Source organism: Mesoplodon densirostris, chromosome 1, assembly GCF_025265405.1.
Source record: "Mesoplodon densirostris isolate mMesDen1 chromosome 1, mMesDen1 primary haplotype, whole genome shotgun sequence".
In the NCBI taxonomy this organism is placed as follows: domain Eukaryota; kingdom Metazoa; phylum Chordata; class Mammalia; order Artiodactyla; family Ziphiidae; genus Mesoplodon; species Mesoplodon densirostris.
In genome coordinates this window covers 36,579,123-36,598,264 of record NC_082661.1, presented here as the reverse complement: position 1 = coordinate 36,598,264, position 19,142 = coordinate 36,579,123, and the positions used below count along the sequence as shown (strand labels likewise).

Sequence of the window (19,142 nt, the reverse complement as noted above, 5' to 3'; positions counted from 1 at the left end):
CTCAATACAGCTCTCTCTACATAACCTGTATTTAGTTTTGGGTTTTTTTGTTGTTGTTTTTTTTGTGGTACGTGGGCCTCTCACTGTTGTGGCCTCTCCCGTTGCGGAGCACAGGCTCCGGACGCACAGGCTCAGCGGCCATGGCTCACGGGCCCAGCCGCTCCGCGGCATGTGAGATCTTCCCAGACCGGGGCACGAACCCGTGTCCCCTGCATCGGCAGGCAGACTCTCAACCACTGCGCCACCAGGGAAGCCCTGTATTTAGCTTTAAAATAGCCAAAATGATCACCAAAATCAACGGTGTTGTTCTGCAGTGAGTTCTGAATAAATTGCTGCTGCTTATGAAATCACCTACATCTTTGTTTAAATTTAGAAAATTTTCTTATATGTTAAATACTTTATAGAAATGTATGAAATTGCTATCTATTGTGATCTTAGATAAACTTTTCTAGGGAAATCATTAAATACTCTCACCTGAGCCTCTTCTTTTTACATGATTTTTGGTAATTATCAATATATTATGTAAAATAAAGGGAAAATAAATGAAAGGAAAGAGGAAGTATGTGGGATTAATTAGAAAGTCAGTGTTAGATCTGAAAGAAGTATGCAAGAAATAGACTGATGCATAATTCAAAACTCATTTGTTGTCATGGATTTTATGTTAATGCTTAACATTTAGTATGCATAGCTTATGGGACTAGCTGTTTATAACAGCATTACTTTGGATATTCGTTTCCCCCCCTGCTGCTACAAGAAATTATTGAGCCCTCCCATCGTTCCTAATGACCAAAGTATGCCAGTAGGCATCTGCAGTGTTACCACTGATGACCTGTGTCAAATTATGCCTGTAAGTATAAAGTCGTTTAGCATCTTATCCCATAATTCTAGATCATCTCTCTTCTACTGCAGTCTCTCTCCTCCTAACGCTATTCTTATGTTTAAATATGGTTTCCCTCTACCTTTGTAACCCATCTCCTTTTTTGTCTAATTTTCTCCTTCCTTATAGAGACACATAACCCGCTTTGCAACACTTCTAAGTTCCTCTAACATAGTAGAATAGGCTTTGAGTCAGGGGCAGAGATTTGAATCCAGCCTCTGCCACGTATTAGCTCTGTGAATTTGGATAAGTTGTTTATGTTTCTGAGCTCTAATTTCTTTATGTGAACAATGGGATAGTAAAACTTCCATACTGGGAAGATTACATGAGATAATAAAGTACTTAGTACTTGATTGCTTCTGTAGATTCTTATTAACGTGTCACTATGCAATATCGTTAACAACATCTGCAACACCATCCCTGAATAAAACTAATGAATTTCACAGGCCTGTCTCTGATAACATTCCTCAGTTCAGAAATTAGATTTTCAATCATCAAGTTTAATCCAGTGTTAAAATTTAGTAGAAGAATGGATAGTATACACATCATCCTGAAAATCCCCTACAGTAATAATGCTTTTTACAGCTGGGTTTTGGTAGCCATTGGTCAGCAGAGAATTCCCCATAATATTCTTAGTAAATACCTGGATGTGGATTAAGGGCCTGTTTAAATATCTCTGTGTCTGAATGGTCAAATGAGTTTGGTGTAGGGTTGGAACCTTCCTATCAAAGTTGAGAAACCTCTCCAGAACATGTGACTAATTAGAAAACCATTCTTCATGTGATATCAGACACATTTTTGGAAGTTGGTTTGGATTCTTTCAGATTAAGAGCCTAAATCTATATATTTATAAAGCTCAGTAGTTGGAAGAAGTTGCAAAAGGTATAGAGCAGACTCTACTTAAGAAACTGAAAGATTTGCCCTTTATAGTCTTGTATTTTGGCCACACACTACCTATGAGCCCTGGACGATTCAATTAATTTCCTTATTTGTATAACAGTGGGAGTTATTGTTATATCTATACACTGATATATATACTAGTTAGTATATTATATATATATATACTAATGGCTGAGCTACCTTCTGATTTAGATTTCTGTGATTTTTTAGTCCCATATATGCAGTTTTTGTCAGATCTTTTACCAATAAATTTCCTAATTTTATTATTGGTTTTTAGCAATAAATTGTCTAATTTATGATTAAAACTATTTGAATTTGACTCATTTAGATCCAGGTTTTTTTAGTTAATAATAATGGATATTTTATGAATGATTATACCAATATGTTGTTTTATATTATGGAGCTGAAGATGATGCTGAGCTAATTTCATATTCTTATATTGCCTCTTTAATAGTGAATCAAGATTGTGCATATACTATGAGATCAACTGTAGAAAAAACTGAGTCTCTATGAATGCATGAATAAAGATTGAAAGGAAGCAAGAAAACTGCCGTGTTAGGATAGTGGAATGTGGGGAATTTTTTTAATTTAAAAATGGATTATCGATTTATTAATGGCATCTATTAAAAATTAACACCTAATTCCCATTTCATATATGGTAAAATATATCTATAAAAAAGTTTTAAGTGCTTTTTTATTCAGTACTTTATTTACCATTTGTATTTATACACTATGTGTTTTAAGAAGAGTAAACAGGAAAGCAAAGAGAAACCTATAGTGATACATTTCTTAATTTAAGCACAGTATCTGTGAACAAGGACAAAAAATACAGAAAGTAAGCAAAATATTCAATGATGGAGCCTTCAATAAATATAGTGTTAATAGGCCAGTGCTTTTCGATGACCATGTTAAATGAAAACTCCATTGGTTTTATAGAGACGGATCCATGACTCAAAGCATCAGAACTGTCCAGCAGCAGCAACCAAATCTTCCCCACACAGCCTTGTGAAAATTACCCTTGAGGGTTTTGGTTGAGAATGGAGGAGAGGCTAAGTGTAACCTTGAATCAGGAACTGCAATAGCTCTTTTCTTTTTGCTTAAGTCACTCTCAAATATGCTCTATTAAATAATAACAGGGTATTCAAACAGTGTGTAAAACCAATAGTCTGTATCTTCACACACTCAATTTTACATTTACAAAATTATAAAGATGTTGAACTATATGGGTAATTAATATTTTAGAGATAACATATTACAGTTAAGAGTCTAAGTACAGATAAACAACAAATCAACAGAAATTGGGTTTTGAAAATACAAAGCCTGGGAATAAAAGGCGCTACAGTCCTGAATAAAGCAGATCTGAGTATATAACTTTACTACCTAATTGACTTTGTATTTTATCATTAAAAATTTAATCTTTGAAAGAAGATGGTAAATACTTTCCATTAGATTCATCTACTAGTCCCTTGAATTGTTTAAAAAACTGCAAATCTCCGAATTATAATTTTCAGCATCCATAATTTTATTAATAATTGAAACAAATGATGAAAATCATATCGGAACCTATGCCAGCCTAGATTTGTTTTAAAATTTCTTAATTTAATGGAATGGAAATTTTAATATGTAAAGTGTGTAAGATCATTCTAACCATGCTGTTCCTTATATTTTCTACTAACATTTAAAATAAATTAAAACTTTTTTTCATAAAACCTGAAATTTTTAAAAATACTGGCTTAGTTTTTCTATTTTTCAATCTCTGTTCAGGGAAATCATGAGTTACAATGTAGGAAAATATTTCCTCCAGTGTTCTCAAGTTGTTCTTGGGAGAGGAAGGCACTGTAACTGAAATGTAAAAACCACTTAACATGTATGAACTGTGTATTTTTATGTTTAAAAGATGAATCCTAAAACATTAACAGTTTTTTAAGAATATAAACTGAAAGTGAGAAATACTGCAAATTCATAAACAGTGATGTTACAGATAGCAGTGAATTATGATGGAAACTGTGCTCTTAGCTCACTGAATAAGAATAGACCCCAGAATTATGCCTCTGTGGGTATAACTGGGTATTTTCCTTTATGTGACCTTTTCCAATAAATTTTTCCAAGCCTTTTACATGGTAGAAATCATTAACCAGCATTTTGTGCCCTGGAAAAAAATATATCAAATATTATCATTATTTCAAAGTCTGAGTTTATCTCACATGTAACTGAACTGTAGTAGATCTGCTTAACTATTTTGGGTAGTACTATTTGATATAAAAACACAGATAACAGATTTCTCTTTATAGGAGTTGGCCCATGGATTAAGTGAACTCCTATCATATGAAGGCAATGTTGAAGAAGATTTCTATTCAACATTTCAGGTATCCTTAAGGGCAAATAGCTTTCTGCTAAACAGGTATTTCATATGTGAAAAATACCCTTTGTTACCATACACCCACCATTAGAAAAGATGAACAAGGACTGATCAGTACATACCACCCCCTATCTTAAAGGATCTTAACCTGATAAAGTAGAAATAAAGAAGCAGACACATATAGGTGAGCAGTCAAGGAAAGTGCTTAAAGAACGTCAGCAAGGGTGAGGGTACTCTGCCAGGCACCTGGCCTATGCCCTTGACTCAATTACTTTCTCAGAGCTTTTCAGCTTCTAAAAACAAGCCTCTTCTGTCACTTCAATGCAAGAAGTTAGAAGCAGAAGCTAATCGATCAGACCAAAACTCTGTCATTTCCACTCCCCTGACAATAATCAGGAGGTGGAAATTATAGTAATCCACATGGCTCCAAAGACCTGAGCACTTCCCTAAATGCCCGCGCAAATTTTGTTAACATCAGTAAAGTATTTAACTGTATTCAAGAGGGTTAAGACCCTACTTTTTTACCCCAAAATACTTACACGACTCTCTTCTTAATACAAATATCACAAAAGCCTAGCCATTCTGTAGTTTGTATATTTAGAAGAGGGGGGGAAAAGTCTTCTTTTAAATTTTACAAACCTGTTCACTGAAGTCTGTTAATATATTAGCCATACCAATAAATATGCTGTGTTGGAATCTCCCATCAGGTGTTTCAAGAAGAATTCGGAATAATTAAGTCCTATAATTTAAAGCCAGGTGGTGATAAAATTCCAGTTACCAATCAAAATAGGAAAGGTAAGTTAAAACACTATTAATTAATGTGCATTAGTGTTTGCCCTTTACTTTTACTATTTAACAGATATAAAATTGTTTTCCAGAATATGTACAGCTTTATATTGACTTTCTTCTCAACAAATCCATCTATAAGCAGTTTGCTGCATTTTATTATGGATTTCATAGTGTGTGTGCTTCAAATGCCCTAATGGTGAGTTTAAAACTTCATGCTTTCAGTTAGGTTTTGTAATACTATGTTATTGACAAATAATCCCTTAAATATTTTAGTAGATAGGCTTTAAAAAAATTTTTTTTAAATGTTTTCTAGTTTTTTTTTTGTCTTGAGGAAAATAATAAAGATTTTTTAACATCTTTATTGGTGTATAATTGCTTTACAAAGGTGTGTTAGTTCTTGCTTTACAACAAAGTGAATCAGCTACACATATACATATATCCCCATATCTCCTCCCTCTTGCGTCTCCCTCCCACCCTCCCTATCCCACCCCTCTAGGTGGTCACAAAGCAACGAGCTGATCTCCCTGTGCTATGTGGCTGCTTCCCACTAGCTATCTATTTTACGTTTGGTAGTGTATATATGTCCACGCCACTCTCTCACTTTGTCCCAGTTTTCCCTTCCCCCTCCCCATGTCCTCAAGTCCATTCTCTACGTCTGCGTCTTTATTCCTGCCCTGCCTCTAGGTTCTTCAGAACCATTTTTCTTTTTTTAGATTCCATATATATGCGTTAATATATGATACTTGTTTTTCTCTTTCTGACTTACTTCACTCTGTATGACAGTCTGTAGGTCCATCCACCTCCCTACAAATAATTCAATTTCATTTCGTTTTATGGCTAACTTTCCATTGTATATATGTGCCACATCTTCTTTATCCATTCATCTGTTGATGGACACATAGGTTGCTTCCATATCCTAACTATTGTAAATAGAGCTGCAATGAACATTGTGGTAAATGACTCTTTTTGAATTGCGGTTTTCTCAGAGTATATGCCCAGTAGTGGGATTGCTGGGTCGTATGGTAGTTCTATTTTTAGTTTTTTAAGGAACCTCCATACTGTTCTCCATAGTGGCTGTATCAATTTACATTCCCACCAACAGTGCAAAAGGGTTCCCATTTCTCCACACCCTCTCCAGCATTTATTGTTCGTAAATTTTTTGATGATGGCCATTCTGACTGGTGTGAGGTGATACTTCACTGTAGTTTTGATTTGCATTTCTCTAATGATTAGCTATGTTGAGCAACGTTTCATGTGTTTGTTGGCAATCTGTATATCTTCTTGGGAGAAATTTCTATTTAGGTCTCCTGCTCATTTTTTGGATTGGATTGTTTGTTTTTTTGATATTGAGCTGCATGAGCTGCTTATATATATTGGAGATTAATCCTTTGTCAGTTGCTTCATTTGCAAACATTTTCTCCCATTCTGAGGGTTGTCTTTTGGTCTTGTTTATGGTTTCCTTTACTGTGCAAAAGCTTTTAAGTTTCATTAGGTCCCATTTGTTTATTTTTGTTTTTATTTCCATTTCTGTAGGAGGTGGGTCAAAAAGGATCTTGCTGTGATTTATGTCATAGAGTGTTCTGTCTGTGTTTTCCTCTAAGAGTTTTATAGTGTCTGGCCTTACATTTAGGTCTTTAATCCATTTTGAGTTTATTTTTGTGTATGGTGTTAGGGAGTGTTCTAATTTCATTCTTTTACATGTAGCTGTCCAGTTTTCCCAGCACGACTTATTGAAGAGGCTGTCTTTTCTCCATGATATATATGCGTGGGTGCATCTCTGGTCTTTCTATCCTGTTCCATTGATCTATGTTTCTGTTTTTGTGCCAGTACCATACTGTATTGATTACTGTAGCTTTGTAGTATAGTCTGAAGTCAGGGAGCCTGATTCCTCCAGCTCCATTTTTCTTTCTCAAGATTACTTTGGCTATTCGGGGTCTTTTGTGTTTCCATACAAACTGTGAAATTTTTTGTTCTAGTTTTGTGAAAAAATGCCATTGGTAGTTTGATAGGGATTCCACTGAATCTGTAGATTGCTTTGGGTAGTATAGTCATTTTCACAATGTTGATTCTTCCAATCCTAGAATATGGTATATCTCTCCATCTGTTTGTATCATCTTTAATTTCTTTCATCAGTGTCTTATAGTTTTCTGCATACAGGTCTTTTGTCTCCTTAGGTAGGTTTATTCCTAGGTATTTTATTCTTTTTGTTGCAATGGTAAATGGGAGTGTTTCCTTAATTTCTCTTTCATATTTTTCATCATTAGTGTAGAGGAATGCAAGAGATTTCTGTGCATTAATTTTGTATCCTGCTACTTTACCAAATTCATTGATTAGCTCTACTACTTTTCTGGTAGCATCTTTAGGATTCTCTATGTAGAGTATCGTGTCATCTGCAAACAGTGACAGTTTTACATCTTCTTTTCTGATTTGGAATCCTTTTATTTCTTTTTCTTCCCTGATTGCTGTGGCTAAAACTTCCAAAACTATGTTGAATAATAGTGGTGAGATTGGGCAACCTTGTCTTGTTCCTGATCTTAGTGGAAATGGTTTCAGTTTTTCACCATTGAGAATGATGTTGGCTGTGGGTTTGTCATATATGGCCTTTAGTATGTTGAGGTAAGTTCCCTCTATGCCTACTTTCTGGAGGGTTTTTATCATAAAGAGGTGTCGATTTAAATATGACAAAGGATCTGAATACACATTTTTCCAAGTAAAATACACAAATGTTCAAGGGCGTATGAAAAGATTCTGGGTATCATTAGTCACCAAGGAGATGGAAATCAAAACCACAGTGAGATTCCACTTGACAGCAATTAGGATGGCTATAATCAAAAAGTGAGGCAGGGGCTTGCCTGGTGGCTGAGAGTCCGCCTGCCGATGCAGGTTCATGCCCCGGTCCAGGAAGATCCCACATGCCGCGGAGCGGCTGGGCCCGTGAGCCATGGTCGCTGAGCCTGCGCGTCCGGAGCCTGTGCTTCGCAATGGGAGAGGCCACAGCAGTGGGAGGCCTGCGTACCGCAAAAAAAAAAAAAAAGAGGCAATAAGTTTTATCAAGGATACACGGAGAAATTTGAACTCTCAAATGGAGTGGAATGAAGATAAAATGGCAAAGCTGCTCTGTATAAAGGTCTGGGAGATCCTCAAATATTAAACCTAGAATTATCATATGGCCCATCAGTCCCACCTAGGTACATGCTCAAGAAAATGAAAACACATGTTTGATCAAAACTTATATATGAATTTTATAGTAATGTGATTCATAGTAAGCAAAAGGGAGAAACATCCAAATGTCCATTAACAGGTGAATAGATAAACAACATGTTTTATCCAATCAGTAGAATATTATTCTGACATAAAACAAAGGAAATATTCACACATAGTTGTCTCTTGAAGAAATTGTGCTGAGTGAATGAAGTCCTTAAAAGGCCATGTATAATTCTTTTAATATGAAAGAGCAGAATATGGAAATAGAAAGTAGAGTAGTGGTTTTATAGGCTGGGAGATTGGAGGAGGAGGATAAGAAAATTAGCAATTATAGCTAAAGGGCAGATGAGTTTCTTTTTGAAGTAACAAAAATCGTCACAAATTGTGGTGATAATTGTGTGTATCTGCAAATATACTGAAACCATTAAAACGTACACTTAAAGGATGCCTTCTAAAGTATGTGCTTTATATCTCCATAAAGCTGTTCAAATAAATCAATGCATGAAGTATTTTGCAATGTAAAAAAAAAAAAAGAGGTGTTGAATTTTGTTGAAAGCTTTTTCTGCATCTATTGAGATGATCATATGGTTTTTGTCCTTCAATTTGTTAATACGGTTTATCACATTGATTGATTTGCATATATTGAAGAATCCTTGCATTCCTGGAATACACCCCACTTGATCATGATGTATGATCCTATCAATGTGCTGTTGGATTCTGTTTGCTAGTATTTTGTTGAGGATTTTTGCATCTATGTTCATCAGTCATACTGGCCTGTAGTTTTCTTTTTTTGTGACATCTTTGTCTGGTTTTGGTATCAGGGTGATGGTGGCCTCGTAGTATGAGTTTGGGAGTGTTCCTCCCTCTGCCATATTTTGGAAGAGTTTGAGAGGGATAGGTGTTAGCTCTTCTCTAAATGTTTGATAGAATTCACCTGTGAAGCCATCTGGTCCTGGGCTTTTGTTTGTTGGAAGATTTTTAATCACAGTTTCAATTTCAGTGCTTGTGATTGCTCTGTTCATATTTTCTATTTCTTCCTGGTTCAGTCTTGGAAGGTTGTGCTTTTCTAAGAATTTGTCCATTTCTTCCAGGTTGTCCATTTTATTGGCATATAGTTGCTTGTAGTAATCTCTTATGATCCTTTTATTTCTGCAGTGTCAGTTGTTACTTCTCCTTTTTCATTTCTAATTCTATTGATTTGAGTCTTCTCCCTTTTTTTCTTGGTGTGTCTGGCTAATGGTTTATCAATTTTGTTTATCTTCTCAAAGAACCAGCTTTTAGTTTTATTGATCTTTGCTATCATTTCCTTCATTTCTTTTTCATTTATTTCTGATCTGACTTTTATGATTTCTTTCCTTCTGCTAACTTTGGGATTTTTTTGTTCTTCTTTCTCTAATTGCTTTAGGTGTAAGGTTAGGTTGTTTTATGAGATGTTTCTTGTTTCTTGAAGTAGAGTTGTATTGCTATAAATTTCCCTCTTAGAACTGCTTTTGCTGCATCCCATATGTTTTGGGTCATTGTGTTTTCATTGTCATTTGTTTCTAGGTATTTTTTGATTTCCTCTTTGATTTCTTCAGTGATCTCTTGGTTATTTAGTAGTGTATTGTTTAGCCTCCATGTGTTTGTATTTTTTACAGTTTTTTTCCTGTAATTGACATAGTTAGCATTGTGGTCAGAAAAGATACTTGATACGATTTCAATTTTCTTAAATTTACCAAAGCTTGATTTGTGACCCAAGATCTGATCTATCCTGGAGAATGTTCCATAAGCACTTGAGAAGAAAGTGTATTCTGTTGTTTTTGAATGGAATGTACTATATCAATTAAGTCCACCTTGTTTAATGTATCATTTAAAGCTTGTGTTTCCTTATTTATTTTCACTTTGGATGATCTGTCCATTGTGAAAGTGGTGTGTTAAAGTTCTCTACTATTAGTGTGTTACTGTCGATTTCCCCTTTTATGGCTGTTAACATTTGCCTTATGTATTGAGGTGCTCCTATGTTGGGTGCATAAATACTTACAAGTGTTATATCTTCTCCTTGGATTCATCCCTTGATCATTATGTAGTGTCCTTCTTTGTCTCTTGTAATAGTCTTTATTTTAATGTCTATTTTGTCTGATATGAGAATTGCTACTCCAGCTTTCATTTGATTTCCATTTGCATGGAATATCTTTTTCCATCCCCTCACTTTCAGTCTGTACGTGTCCCTAGGTGTGAAGTGGGTCTCTTGTAGACAGCATATATACAGGTCTTGTTTTTGTATCTATTCAGCCAAGTCTATGTCTTTTGGTTGGAGCATTTAATCCATTTACATTTAAGGTAATTATCGATATGTATGTTCCTATTCCCATTTTCTTAATTGTTTTGGGTTTGTTATTGTAGGTCTTTTTCCTTGTCTTGTGTTTCCTGCCTAGAGAAGTTCCTTTAGCATTTGTTGTAAAGCTGGTTTGGTGGTGCTGAATTCTCTTATCTGTTGCTTGTCTGTAAAGGTTTTAATTTCTCTGTCAAATCTGAATGAGATCCTTACTGGGTAGAGTAATCTTGGTTGTAGGTTTTTCCCTTTCATCACTTTAAATATGTCCTGCACCTCCCTTCGGGCTTGCAGAGTTTCTGCTGATAGATCAGCTGTTAACCTTATCGGGATTCCCTTGTATGTTATTTGTTGCTTTTCCCTTGCTGCTTTTAATATTTTTCTTTGTATTTAATTTTTGTTAGTTTGATTAATATATGTCTTGGCATGTTTCTCCTTGGATTTATCCTGTATGGGACTTTTTGCTCTTCCTGGATTTGATTGACTATTTCCTTTCCCATGTTAAGGAAGTTTTCAACTATAATCTCTTCAAATAGTTTCTCAGATCCTGTCTTTTTCTCTTCTTCTTCTGGGGCCTCTATAATTCAAATGTTGGTGTGTTTAATGTTGTCCCAGAGGTCTCTGAGACTGTCCTCAATTCTTTTCATTCTTTTTTCTTTATTCTGCTCTGTAGTAGTTATTTCCACTATTTTATCTTCCAGGTCACTTATTCATTCTTCTGCCTCGGTTATTCTCCTGTTGCTTCCTTCTAGAGAATTTGTAATTTCATATATTGTGTTGTTCATCATTGTTTGTTTGCTTTTTAGTTCTTCTAGGTCCTTGTTAAACATTTCTTGTATTTTCTCCATTCTGTTTCCAAGATTTTGGATCATCTTTACTAGCATTACTCTGAATTCTTTTTCAGGTAGACTGCCTATTTCCTCTTCATTTAAACCCTCTTCTGGTGGGTTTTTACCTTTCTCCTTCATCTGCTGTGTATTTCTCTGTCTTCTCATTTTGCTTAACTTCCTGTGTTTGGCGTCTCCTTTTCGCATGCTGCACATTCGTAGTTCCCATTGTTTTTGGTGTCTGCCCCCAGTGGCTGAGGTTGGTTCAGCGGGTTATGTAGGCTTTCTGGTGGAGGGAGCTGGTGCCTGTGTTCTGGTGGATGAGGCTGGATCTTCTTTCTGGTTGGCAGGACCGCGTCCGGTGGTGTGTTTTGGGGTGTCTGTGACTTTATTATGATTTTAGGCAGCCTCTCTGATAATGGGTGGCGTTGTGTTCCTGTCTTGCTAGTTGTTTGGCATAGGGTGTCCAGCACTGTAGCTTGCTGGTCGTTGAGTGGAGCTGTTTCTTAGCACTGAGATGGAGATCTCTGGGAGAGCTTTTGCCATTTGATATTACGTGGAGCCGGGAGGTCTTTGGTGGATGAGTGTCCTGAGCTTGGCTCTCCCACCTCAGAGACTCAGGCCTGAAACCCGGCCGGAGCACCAAGACCCTGTCAGCCGCATGGTTATAAAGAGTTCCACAGATATGGCTTGAAGTCTATAGACAAATCATTGATCATCAACTTGTATTGTCCTCTTCCCTCACAGCCTGGATACAAACCTCCAAGCTCATTTAGATTGATGGCAGAATTCAGTCCCTTGTGTTTGTGGACTAAAGTTCCCATTTCCTTGAAGACTTGGATGGGGTGACTCCCAGCTCTCTCCGATTCTCTCACATGCTCCCCTCCATTTCAAAGCCAGCAGCAGGGCCTCCCTGGTGGCGCAAGTGGTTGAGAGTCCGCCTGCCGATGCAGGGGATACGGGTTCGTGCCCCGGTCTGGGAGGATCCCATATGCCGCGGAGCGGCTGAGCCTGCGCGTCCGGAGCCTGCGCGTCCGGAGCCTGTGCTCCGCAACGGGGGAGGCCACAACAGTGAGAGGCCCGCATACCGCAAAAAAAAAAAAAAAAAAAAAAAAAGCCAGCAGCAACATGTACTTGGAAACTCTCTGGCTTCCTCTTCGACTACCAGCCTGTGAAGACTCTTTTCTTCTTTTCTTTTCCTTTGTGCTTAGTCTTGTTTCACTTGCTCACAGGGTGCCGCATGGGGAGGACTCGCACCAGGCACTTCACAACAGAGTCCCTAGTCAGTTTTCTAGTTTTTAGAGGCAGAGCTAGAAATAAAAATAGTTCTCCCATTTTAGCCTTAATTTTCTAAAGGGAAAAAAAACCAGTCAACTCCATTCCCTCCCCATCCCACTCCACCTTACACTGTATCTTATACTATGGCTTTTAAGGCTTTAAAAAATTTCCTCAAGCAGAGTGGATGAAGAGATCCCAGGGGCTCCAGGTCTTTAATACTGCAGGGCAAAGCACAGAAAATAGTCAACAATAAGCTCCAGGGCAGAAGCCACACCTTCTTACTGTTTAAGTAACAGGTTTATAACTGCTTCCTGACTCTTCAGGGGTCCCCCCAGCAACTCTTGAGTTGCCTTTTAACCACAGGATGTAGTTTGTCACCAGAGTCATGGTGGACTCCAGTTAGTTTGACTTTTTCTTAGCCTTGTGAGTATGGGTCAGTTGCTGTTGAGAACACTATGTTGGAAATGTCATAAGATAAAAGCGTAGTTTTCTCTTCAACACTGCTCCCCTGGGCACACTCCATCAAGCCATTTGCACCTCCAGGCAGTTTTATAAGGGGGTTGGGAGCAAGGTCTTCAATGTGAATTATTTTGCATAGGAGAGAGCTTGTTTTAGAGTGATCTTTGTCACATGTTTATTGAAAGTACCTTTGAAAATGGAGCACCTGTTGATTTCTAATTGAGTTTTGTCTGTGACGCAGGGGTGGAGGGAGGGAAAATAAATAAATAGCATAACAGGTCTCTGTTTTTAAAATTGTAATCTCTTTAGGTGGGAGACAACCTATGTAAATGAAAAGAAACAAGTGAACAACACAAGACAGACTAACATACTACTCAAACTCTACAGTGTACACAAGAGGCTTTATGGATGTTGGACCCAGGCATGTCAATAGATGCTGGAGTATTGATAGCTGAAAGAGTTTCAGGCTGGGTTTCAGGGAAGAGTTGTAATTTGGATTTATGCTTAGTCATCTGCTTATTTTTCTGGCAAACTGCTAATTGCTATTATTTGCAAAAGGGGGAACCTAACAGTTTGACAAGATTTATAAACTTTCAGAAGCAAAAATACCTTACCTTAGTAGGAAAAATATAAATGGAGATTTTTCTTTAGCAAAAATGGTTTGATTTACTATAAGAACGTCATGATTTTTGTTATTTGATTCAGTGAAAATAGTTCCAATTTCACTTTTTTTAATCATCACTTTTTCTTATCATTTTTGATAAATAATTATTGGCAGCTGCTTCGTCCAGAAGAGGTTGAAATTCTGGTCTGTGGAAGTCCTGAACTGGATATGCACGCCCTGCAGAGAAGTACTCAGTATGATGGCTACGTGAAAACCGACCTGACTATACGGTGAGCTTTTTTACTTCTGAGAGTGAGGGTGCTGAAGAGGGAATGAAAGAGAATGTGGTTCGTTTATTTGCATAACTTACAATCTTTGAATCAAGTTAAGTCAGCTGAAATACTGTACAGCCCACACTGCTTTCTTTTATCTCTTGAAAATAATGTGAGAATATTAAATATGAAAGCACTTAGCAGTCTCCTTAGGAGAAAGTAATATAAGTAAGTTTCTACAAAAGTATAGAGGTTTGACTTTTTTTAAAAAAATTACTTTGGTTCTAGAATTGCAGGGATGCCATGCTTATAAATAGCCTTTTAATAGCACTGTGTTGAAAAATAAGGAAAATTATATAGGAGAAAAACGGCTTTTGTTCTCTCTGCTGTTGGACTATTTTTATAATGATGTTAGTCAAAAATCTAATTTATATTAGAAGCCTGTCATTCCTCAATTTCACATTAAGCATATTATGTACCTTTAAGGGAAGTTGTTTCCCTAGAGCTTACTTTATATTACTTTATTCTGATCTGCAGGGTTTTTGTCAAGACATTTTATATAAATATCCTTTGGTGTTCTCTAGATACTTTTGGGATGTTGTGCTTGGATTTCCTCTTGATCTTCAAAAGAAGTTGCTACATTTTACCACAGGAAGTGACAGAGTACCTGTAGGAGGAATGGCTGATTTGAACTTTAAAATCTCAAAGAATGAAACTTCTACTAACTGGTAAATTTCCATATTGTAATTTTTTTAATCTGTAGGTTTTGCTAATAATAATATGTTTGGAATTAGAGGATTCTTTGATTCTGAAGTTGTTTTCATAGAAAAATCTTGAGAGTAAGCATGGCTTTGAAATAAGAGAGACTATGGCTTAAAGTTCTGTATGAATTTTGAGAACTACCAATACAAACTGATAATAATTCCTGTGCATCAACTTTTTACTTTGCTAAGTCAACTGCTTTGTAGTTGCTTCCAGAATCTAGCTTGCTTTTCATAGTAGACTGTCTAACCTTCATTTTTACTTAAAGGTGTTTTTTATTTAAAATAGTACGGTGACTTTTTTAGCTATTATAATTAGTTCTTGTGCTGGAATACCTCTAGTGCTAGTCTTTTTTTCTTTATCTGGTGCTCTTTGCATATGAAAGTGATGCCGATGATGGCTTTAAATTATTTTCTGTAGTGTTGATGGGTTAATGCTAATCTACTTACTTCTTTTCCCAATCTCCTTGTAATTTCTAAAGCTAATTTGAGTAGACACTACTTTGATTATAATCATTTTTTTCTCCTGCCCCATATATTCCCTGAGCTTTGTCAGTTCTTGCTTTCATAAATTAGAACTGAAATCTGTCCTTTCCTTTCTCAGCGCCACCACCGACAGCTGTTCTGATGCTGTAGAGTTCCTAAAGACTGAGGGAAAGGGTCTAAGAAATCTGTAGGAATTTTGAATAAAGATAACAGTGTCATCGAGTAGAGGGTTGGGAGAGCTGAACAAAAAGATTCAGAGGATGAATGTTGCTTGTACCTTGAGGGCAGCAACATGAGAAGCATGGGTATCAAGTGTCCCAGAAATGTTCTTTTTATTATTTTTTGACAATCAAGACTAAAAAAGTAGTAACAGTTATATTATCCACTATTCTGCTGGGTGTTTTATGTAGATAGCTCTTTTCATCTTCCCACCCATTCAAATAGTTTGCCTTATGATGGTGATGAGGCAACTGAGATTTGGAGACATGAAGCCGCTTGAACAAGGTCTCACAGCCAGAAAGTGCAGGAGATGGTATTCAAATTCAGATTTGTCTGACTCCAAAAATAATGCCTGTAGAATATAAGTTTTGTGAGAGCAGTGACATTGTCTTGTTGGCAAACCCAGCCCCAGTGTCTAGAATGGTGCCTAATACATAGCAGGTCCTCCAAAAATATTTGTTCAGTAAAGGAGTGGATGAGTCATCTCATTGTAGTCAAATAGATTTGAATGTGTGTATCAAGGTACTTTGAAAGTTGCTTACCAGTCATTCTGTGTTTGTTTTAGGGCTTGGTATCTTTAAAAAAAATTTTTTTCTCTAGGTTGCCTGTGGCCCACACCTGCTTCAATCAACTTTGCCTTCCCCCCTACAAGAGCAAAAAGGACCTGAAACAGAAATTGATTATTGGAATTTCAAATTCAGAGGGTTTTGGACTTGAGTAACCTAGAAGACTTGAAATATATTTTATATGTAGCATTCACTTCCCTCTTACTGTGCCTTTAACCTTTTCATGTTTCTGTCTCAAAACACCTTGACAAAGCTCACCAACTTTAAAATACTGATTTTTTAAAAATCAAATATGAAGTATGTTCAGTAGAGGCATGGTTTTCTAAAAACGCAACACTGCTTGAGTGAGAAAAAGACCAGATGGCAGAGACAGGTGTGGGTCCAGTCCCTCTTTTTTATAGCACTTTATCATTCTCCATAAGTAGTTTGTCACAGGTGTTCCACTGGGAAAGCATCGTGCAGTAAAGAATGCACAGATGACAGAGTGGAGACCAGTGGCACCTTGTGTGCTGCTAGCACACAGTAGCAACACAGATAGCTACATTATCATTAATGTAAGGCATGTAGCCATATTTTCATATAGTGGTTAAACAACAGTATAATTGCAAATGCAATTTACAGGGGTTTTTGATATACTGGCTTTGGTCCTCTAGATTCTTTTCAACCGTTGCTGAAAAGCATGTAAATAACTACATAATAGCCTGAGAATAATGGGATTTTGATAGTGCCATTTATTGCTAAAGATTTATTTTTACAAAGTAAATTCAGGGTTTTAGATGTGTATACAGCTTTTACAAATCAATAAAGATGATTGTACAAGAGTGTAACTATTTTCAGACTAACTGTATTCAAGGTTATATTCTTTTACATATTGTTAGTCTGCATGCATATGCGCAGTAAGCTAGTTACTTTGAGTACTCTGTAATATTTGTATAATCATTTCTTCTTAAGGGTCAGAATATTATATAGAAAGGAAATAGAACTGACTAATCACTGATAAATTAAGTCAATTACAAGCACAAAAAAAGAGAACTGTTTTTATATATACTTTGATTGATGTACAAGACTTATTTCTAATATTTTTTGATCACCAGTTGTACTGAAACACTAATTTTTGGGAAAAAGTAGGATAAGATATTTGACAAAAGTGAATACAATAATATTTGTGTCAAAATGACGTAGCTTGGTGTAAAAATAAAGTTCAACATTTTGGCCAAAATGTTTGTTTTCCACTGGATTCTGAATATAGCAAATTCAAAAGTACCCTTTTTGGAGTTTCTTAATAAAGTAGCATGTAAAAAGAAACTGCATTTTTTAAGTCAGACAGTAAATGGTTTTCTTTTTAATTTACAGCAAATGAAGCAGTTTTATTAGCATGTTATAGATATTTCCAAATCAAGAATTCTCTATTATACTTTGATAGCTTTCCTTCAGAAAACTCTGAATATATATTTGCAATAATAATGAAGCCAGCACTTAGTACCAGCACATGGTTCACAGGCAAATAATACTTTCCCAAAATCTTTTCTGAGTTACACTACTATCTTATTACTATGCTTCCTACACCCCACCAGCAGAATTCTTTTAGGGTGGAGGAACTAATCAGCTTGTTCTGCATTTCTGAAGCCAACTTGTGAATCTTAGAGGAAAAGGAGTTAGTTTACTATTCTCTTGAGACAGAAGTGACTCCGCTTTTCCACTTGGACATACTATTTAAAGGATTTTTCTTCTTACAATTTTTGGAACACCTAAGATTTAAAGGCATGTTGGTTTTGTTTTGTTTGCTCTGTTTTTAATCCATATGCAAATAAAACTGCTTCTCTCTTACACTGCTTGAACTAGAAAGTAAGATGTTTAACATAGGTTACTACTAACTAATAAGCACAAAAGAATCATGTGTAAGAAACCAGATTTAAGTGTTTTAAATAAAATGTAAACAAAGTTTTTATTTGGTAGAGACGGAAAAATTGTGTTGGTTTGGTCTGCATGTTTAATGATGTGCTTGTATATCAATAGCTATGTCATTTTTAAATAAGAAGTACACAAGCAAGCCAAATTTTTAAATGACGGAGTCCATAAATAACTGGAAAATTTTTGTTGTCTGTTGTTGAAATTTATCACTAAATTGCACATTGCCTTTATTTATTTATGCTCTGGTTTTGGTTTACAGTGTAATTAATACCTCATTTTTTAAAAGAACCACTACTGTTACATTTCGTTAATTTAAACAGCTAGAAAATTCATATAGTTGCTTTTTTTATATATAATCTGTTAATGAATTCTTGATTTTTGTATCTGCCACAGTAAATTAAAGCATTGCACAGTATTTATCAGGATTTACAAAATGTCCTGTCCTTTTTTAATCTTTCCTTAATTAGTCATATTTTTGTCTGTATGATCAGAAGTTTTAACAGTCCCTCTTTTTTGTACAAATGTGTATTGTATTACGTTGTTAATTTCTGGATAAATTTTTTTCAAATATTAAAATTATATAATCAGCCAGGCTTCAGTTCATTTTTTGAACATTAGGCAATGAATTAAAACCACAAGTTTAAAATATAAATGTAAACTACTCTCTTTGTCACACTGTCTCTTAAACTGGTGCTTAGGAAAATTGCTAATACATACACCTTCAAAAGATATGTGTTGTTGACACCAAATATAACTAACTTCTAGCACTATTTTTCAGTACAAAACAATGTATAGCCAATGGCTGGATGATCACACAGATATTCCACCAAATGAACGTTATACCACCATCAAGGCCACCTAGAAATGAACTAAGTATGACATTTCATTGGCCATCGATAGACAACTTCAGATCTTAAGTATTCCCCTCCAAAACCATTAATTTGGCCCTTTTTTCCCACATTTCCTATGCTTAATGGAAGAAGAGAGGATATTATGAGAAAGTAGGAGAGAATGTCATGGGTGATGGATGGAAGAAGAAGGTAGTTGGATGGAAGACTAAGGAGGGTACAAGATCAATTCACCCAGACCACACACAGCCTTTAGTCCAGTGAGTGGTTAAGAACTGTGCTTTGGAGCCAGACTACCTGGGTTTGAGTTTACTGTTCAATAGTTGTGTTTCCTTGGGTTACTTAATCTGCCCATGCCTCAATTATCAAGTGAAAATAATTTATAAAGTGGAAATAATAAACCTATCTATCTCTCTGATAGGGTTCTAGGGAAGAATAAATGAATTAAGATGTGTAAAGCACTTACACAGT

At 36.0% G+C, this 19,142-nt stretch overlaps 1 protein-coding gene across 5 annotated transcripts in view; it reads left to right on the top strand.

Annotated features, from left to right (window-relative positions):
- Positions 1-18,159, top strand: part of HECTD2 (HECT domain E3 ubiquitin protein ligase 2) — an 87,498-nt gene extending 69,339 nt beyond the window's left edge. For 3 of the 5 annotated variants that reach the window (XM_060102058.1, XM_060102082.1, XM_060102092.1), the window contains 7 exons: positions 689-847; positions 4,069-4,143; positions 4,844-4,931; positions 5,015-5,121; positions 13,783-13,898; positions 14,465-14,608; positions 15,947-18,159. In XM_060102058.1, the coding sequence (XP_059958041.1) occupies positions 689-847; positions 4,069-4,143; positions 4,844-4,931; positions 5,015-5,121; positions 13,783-13,898; positions 14,465-14,608; positions 15,947-16,067 (810 nt within the window). In that variant the 3' untranslated portion in view covers positions 16,068-18,159. Of the gene's footprint in view, positions 1-688; positions 848-4,068; positions 4,144-4,843; positions 4,932-5,014; positions 5,122-12,014; positions 12,113-13,313; positions 13,641-13,782; positions 13,899-14,464; positions 14,609-15,946 lie in introns of those variants that run through there. The other 2 variants (XM_060102067.1, XM_060102073.1) reach the window with 2 other exon arrangements.
- Positions 18,160-19,142: the final 983 nt, after the last annotated feature.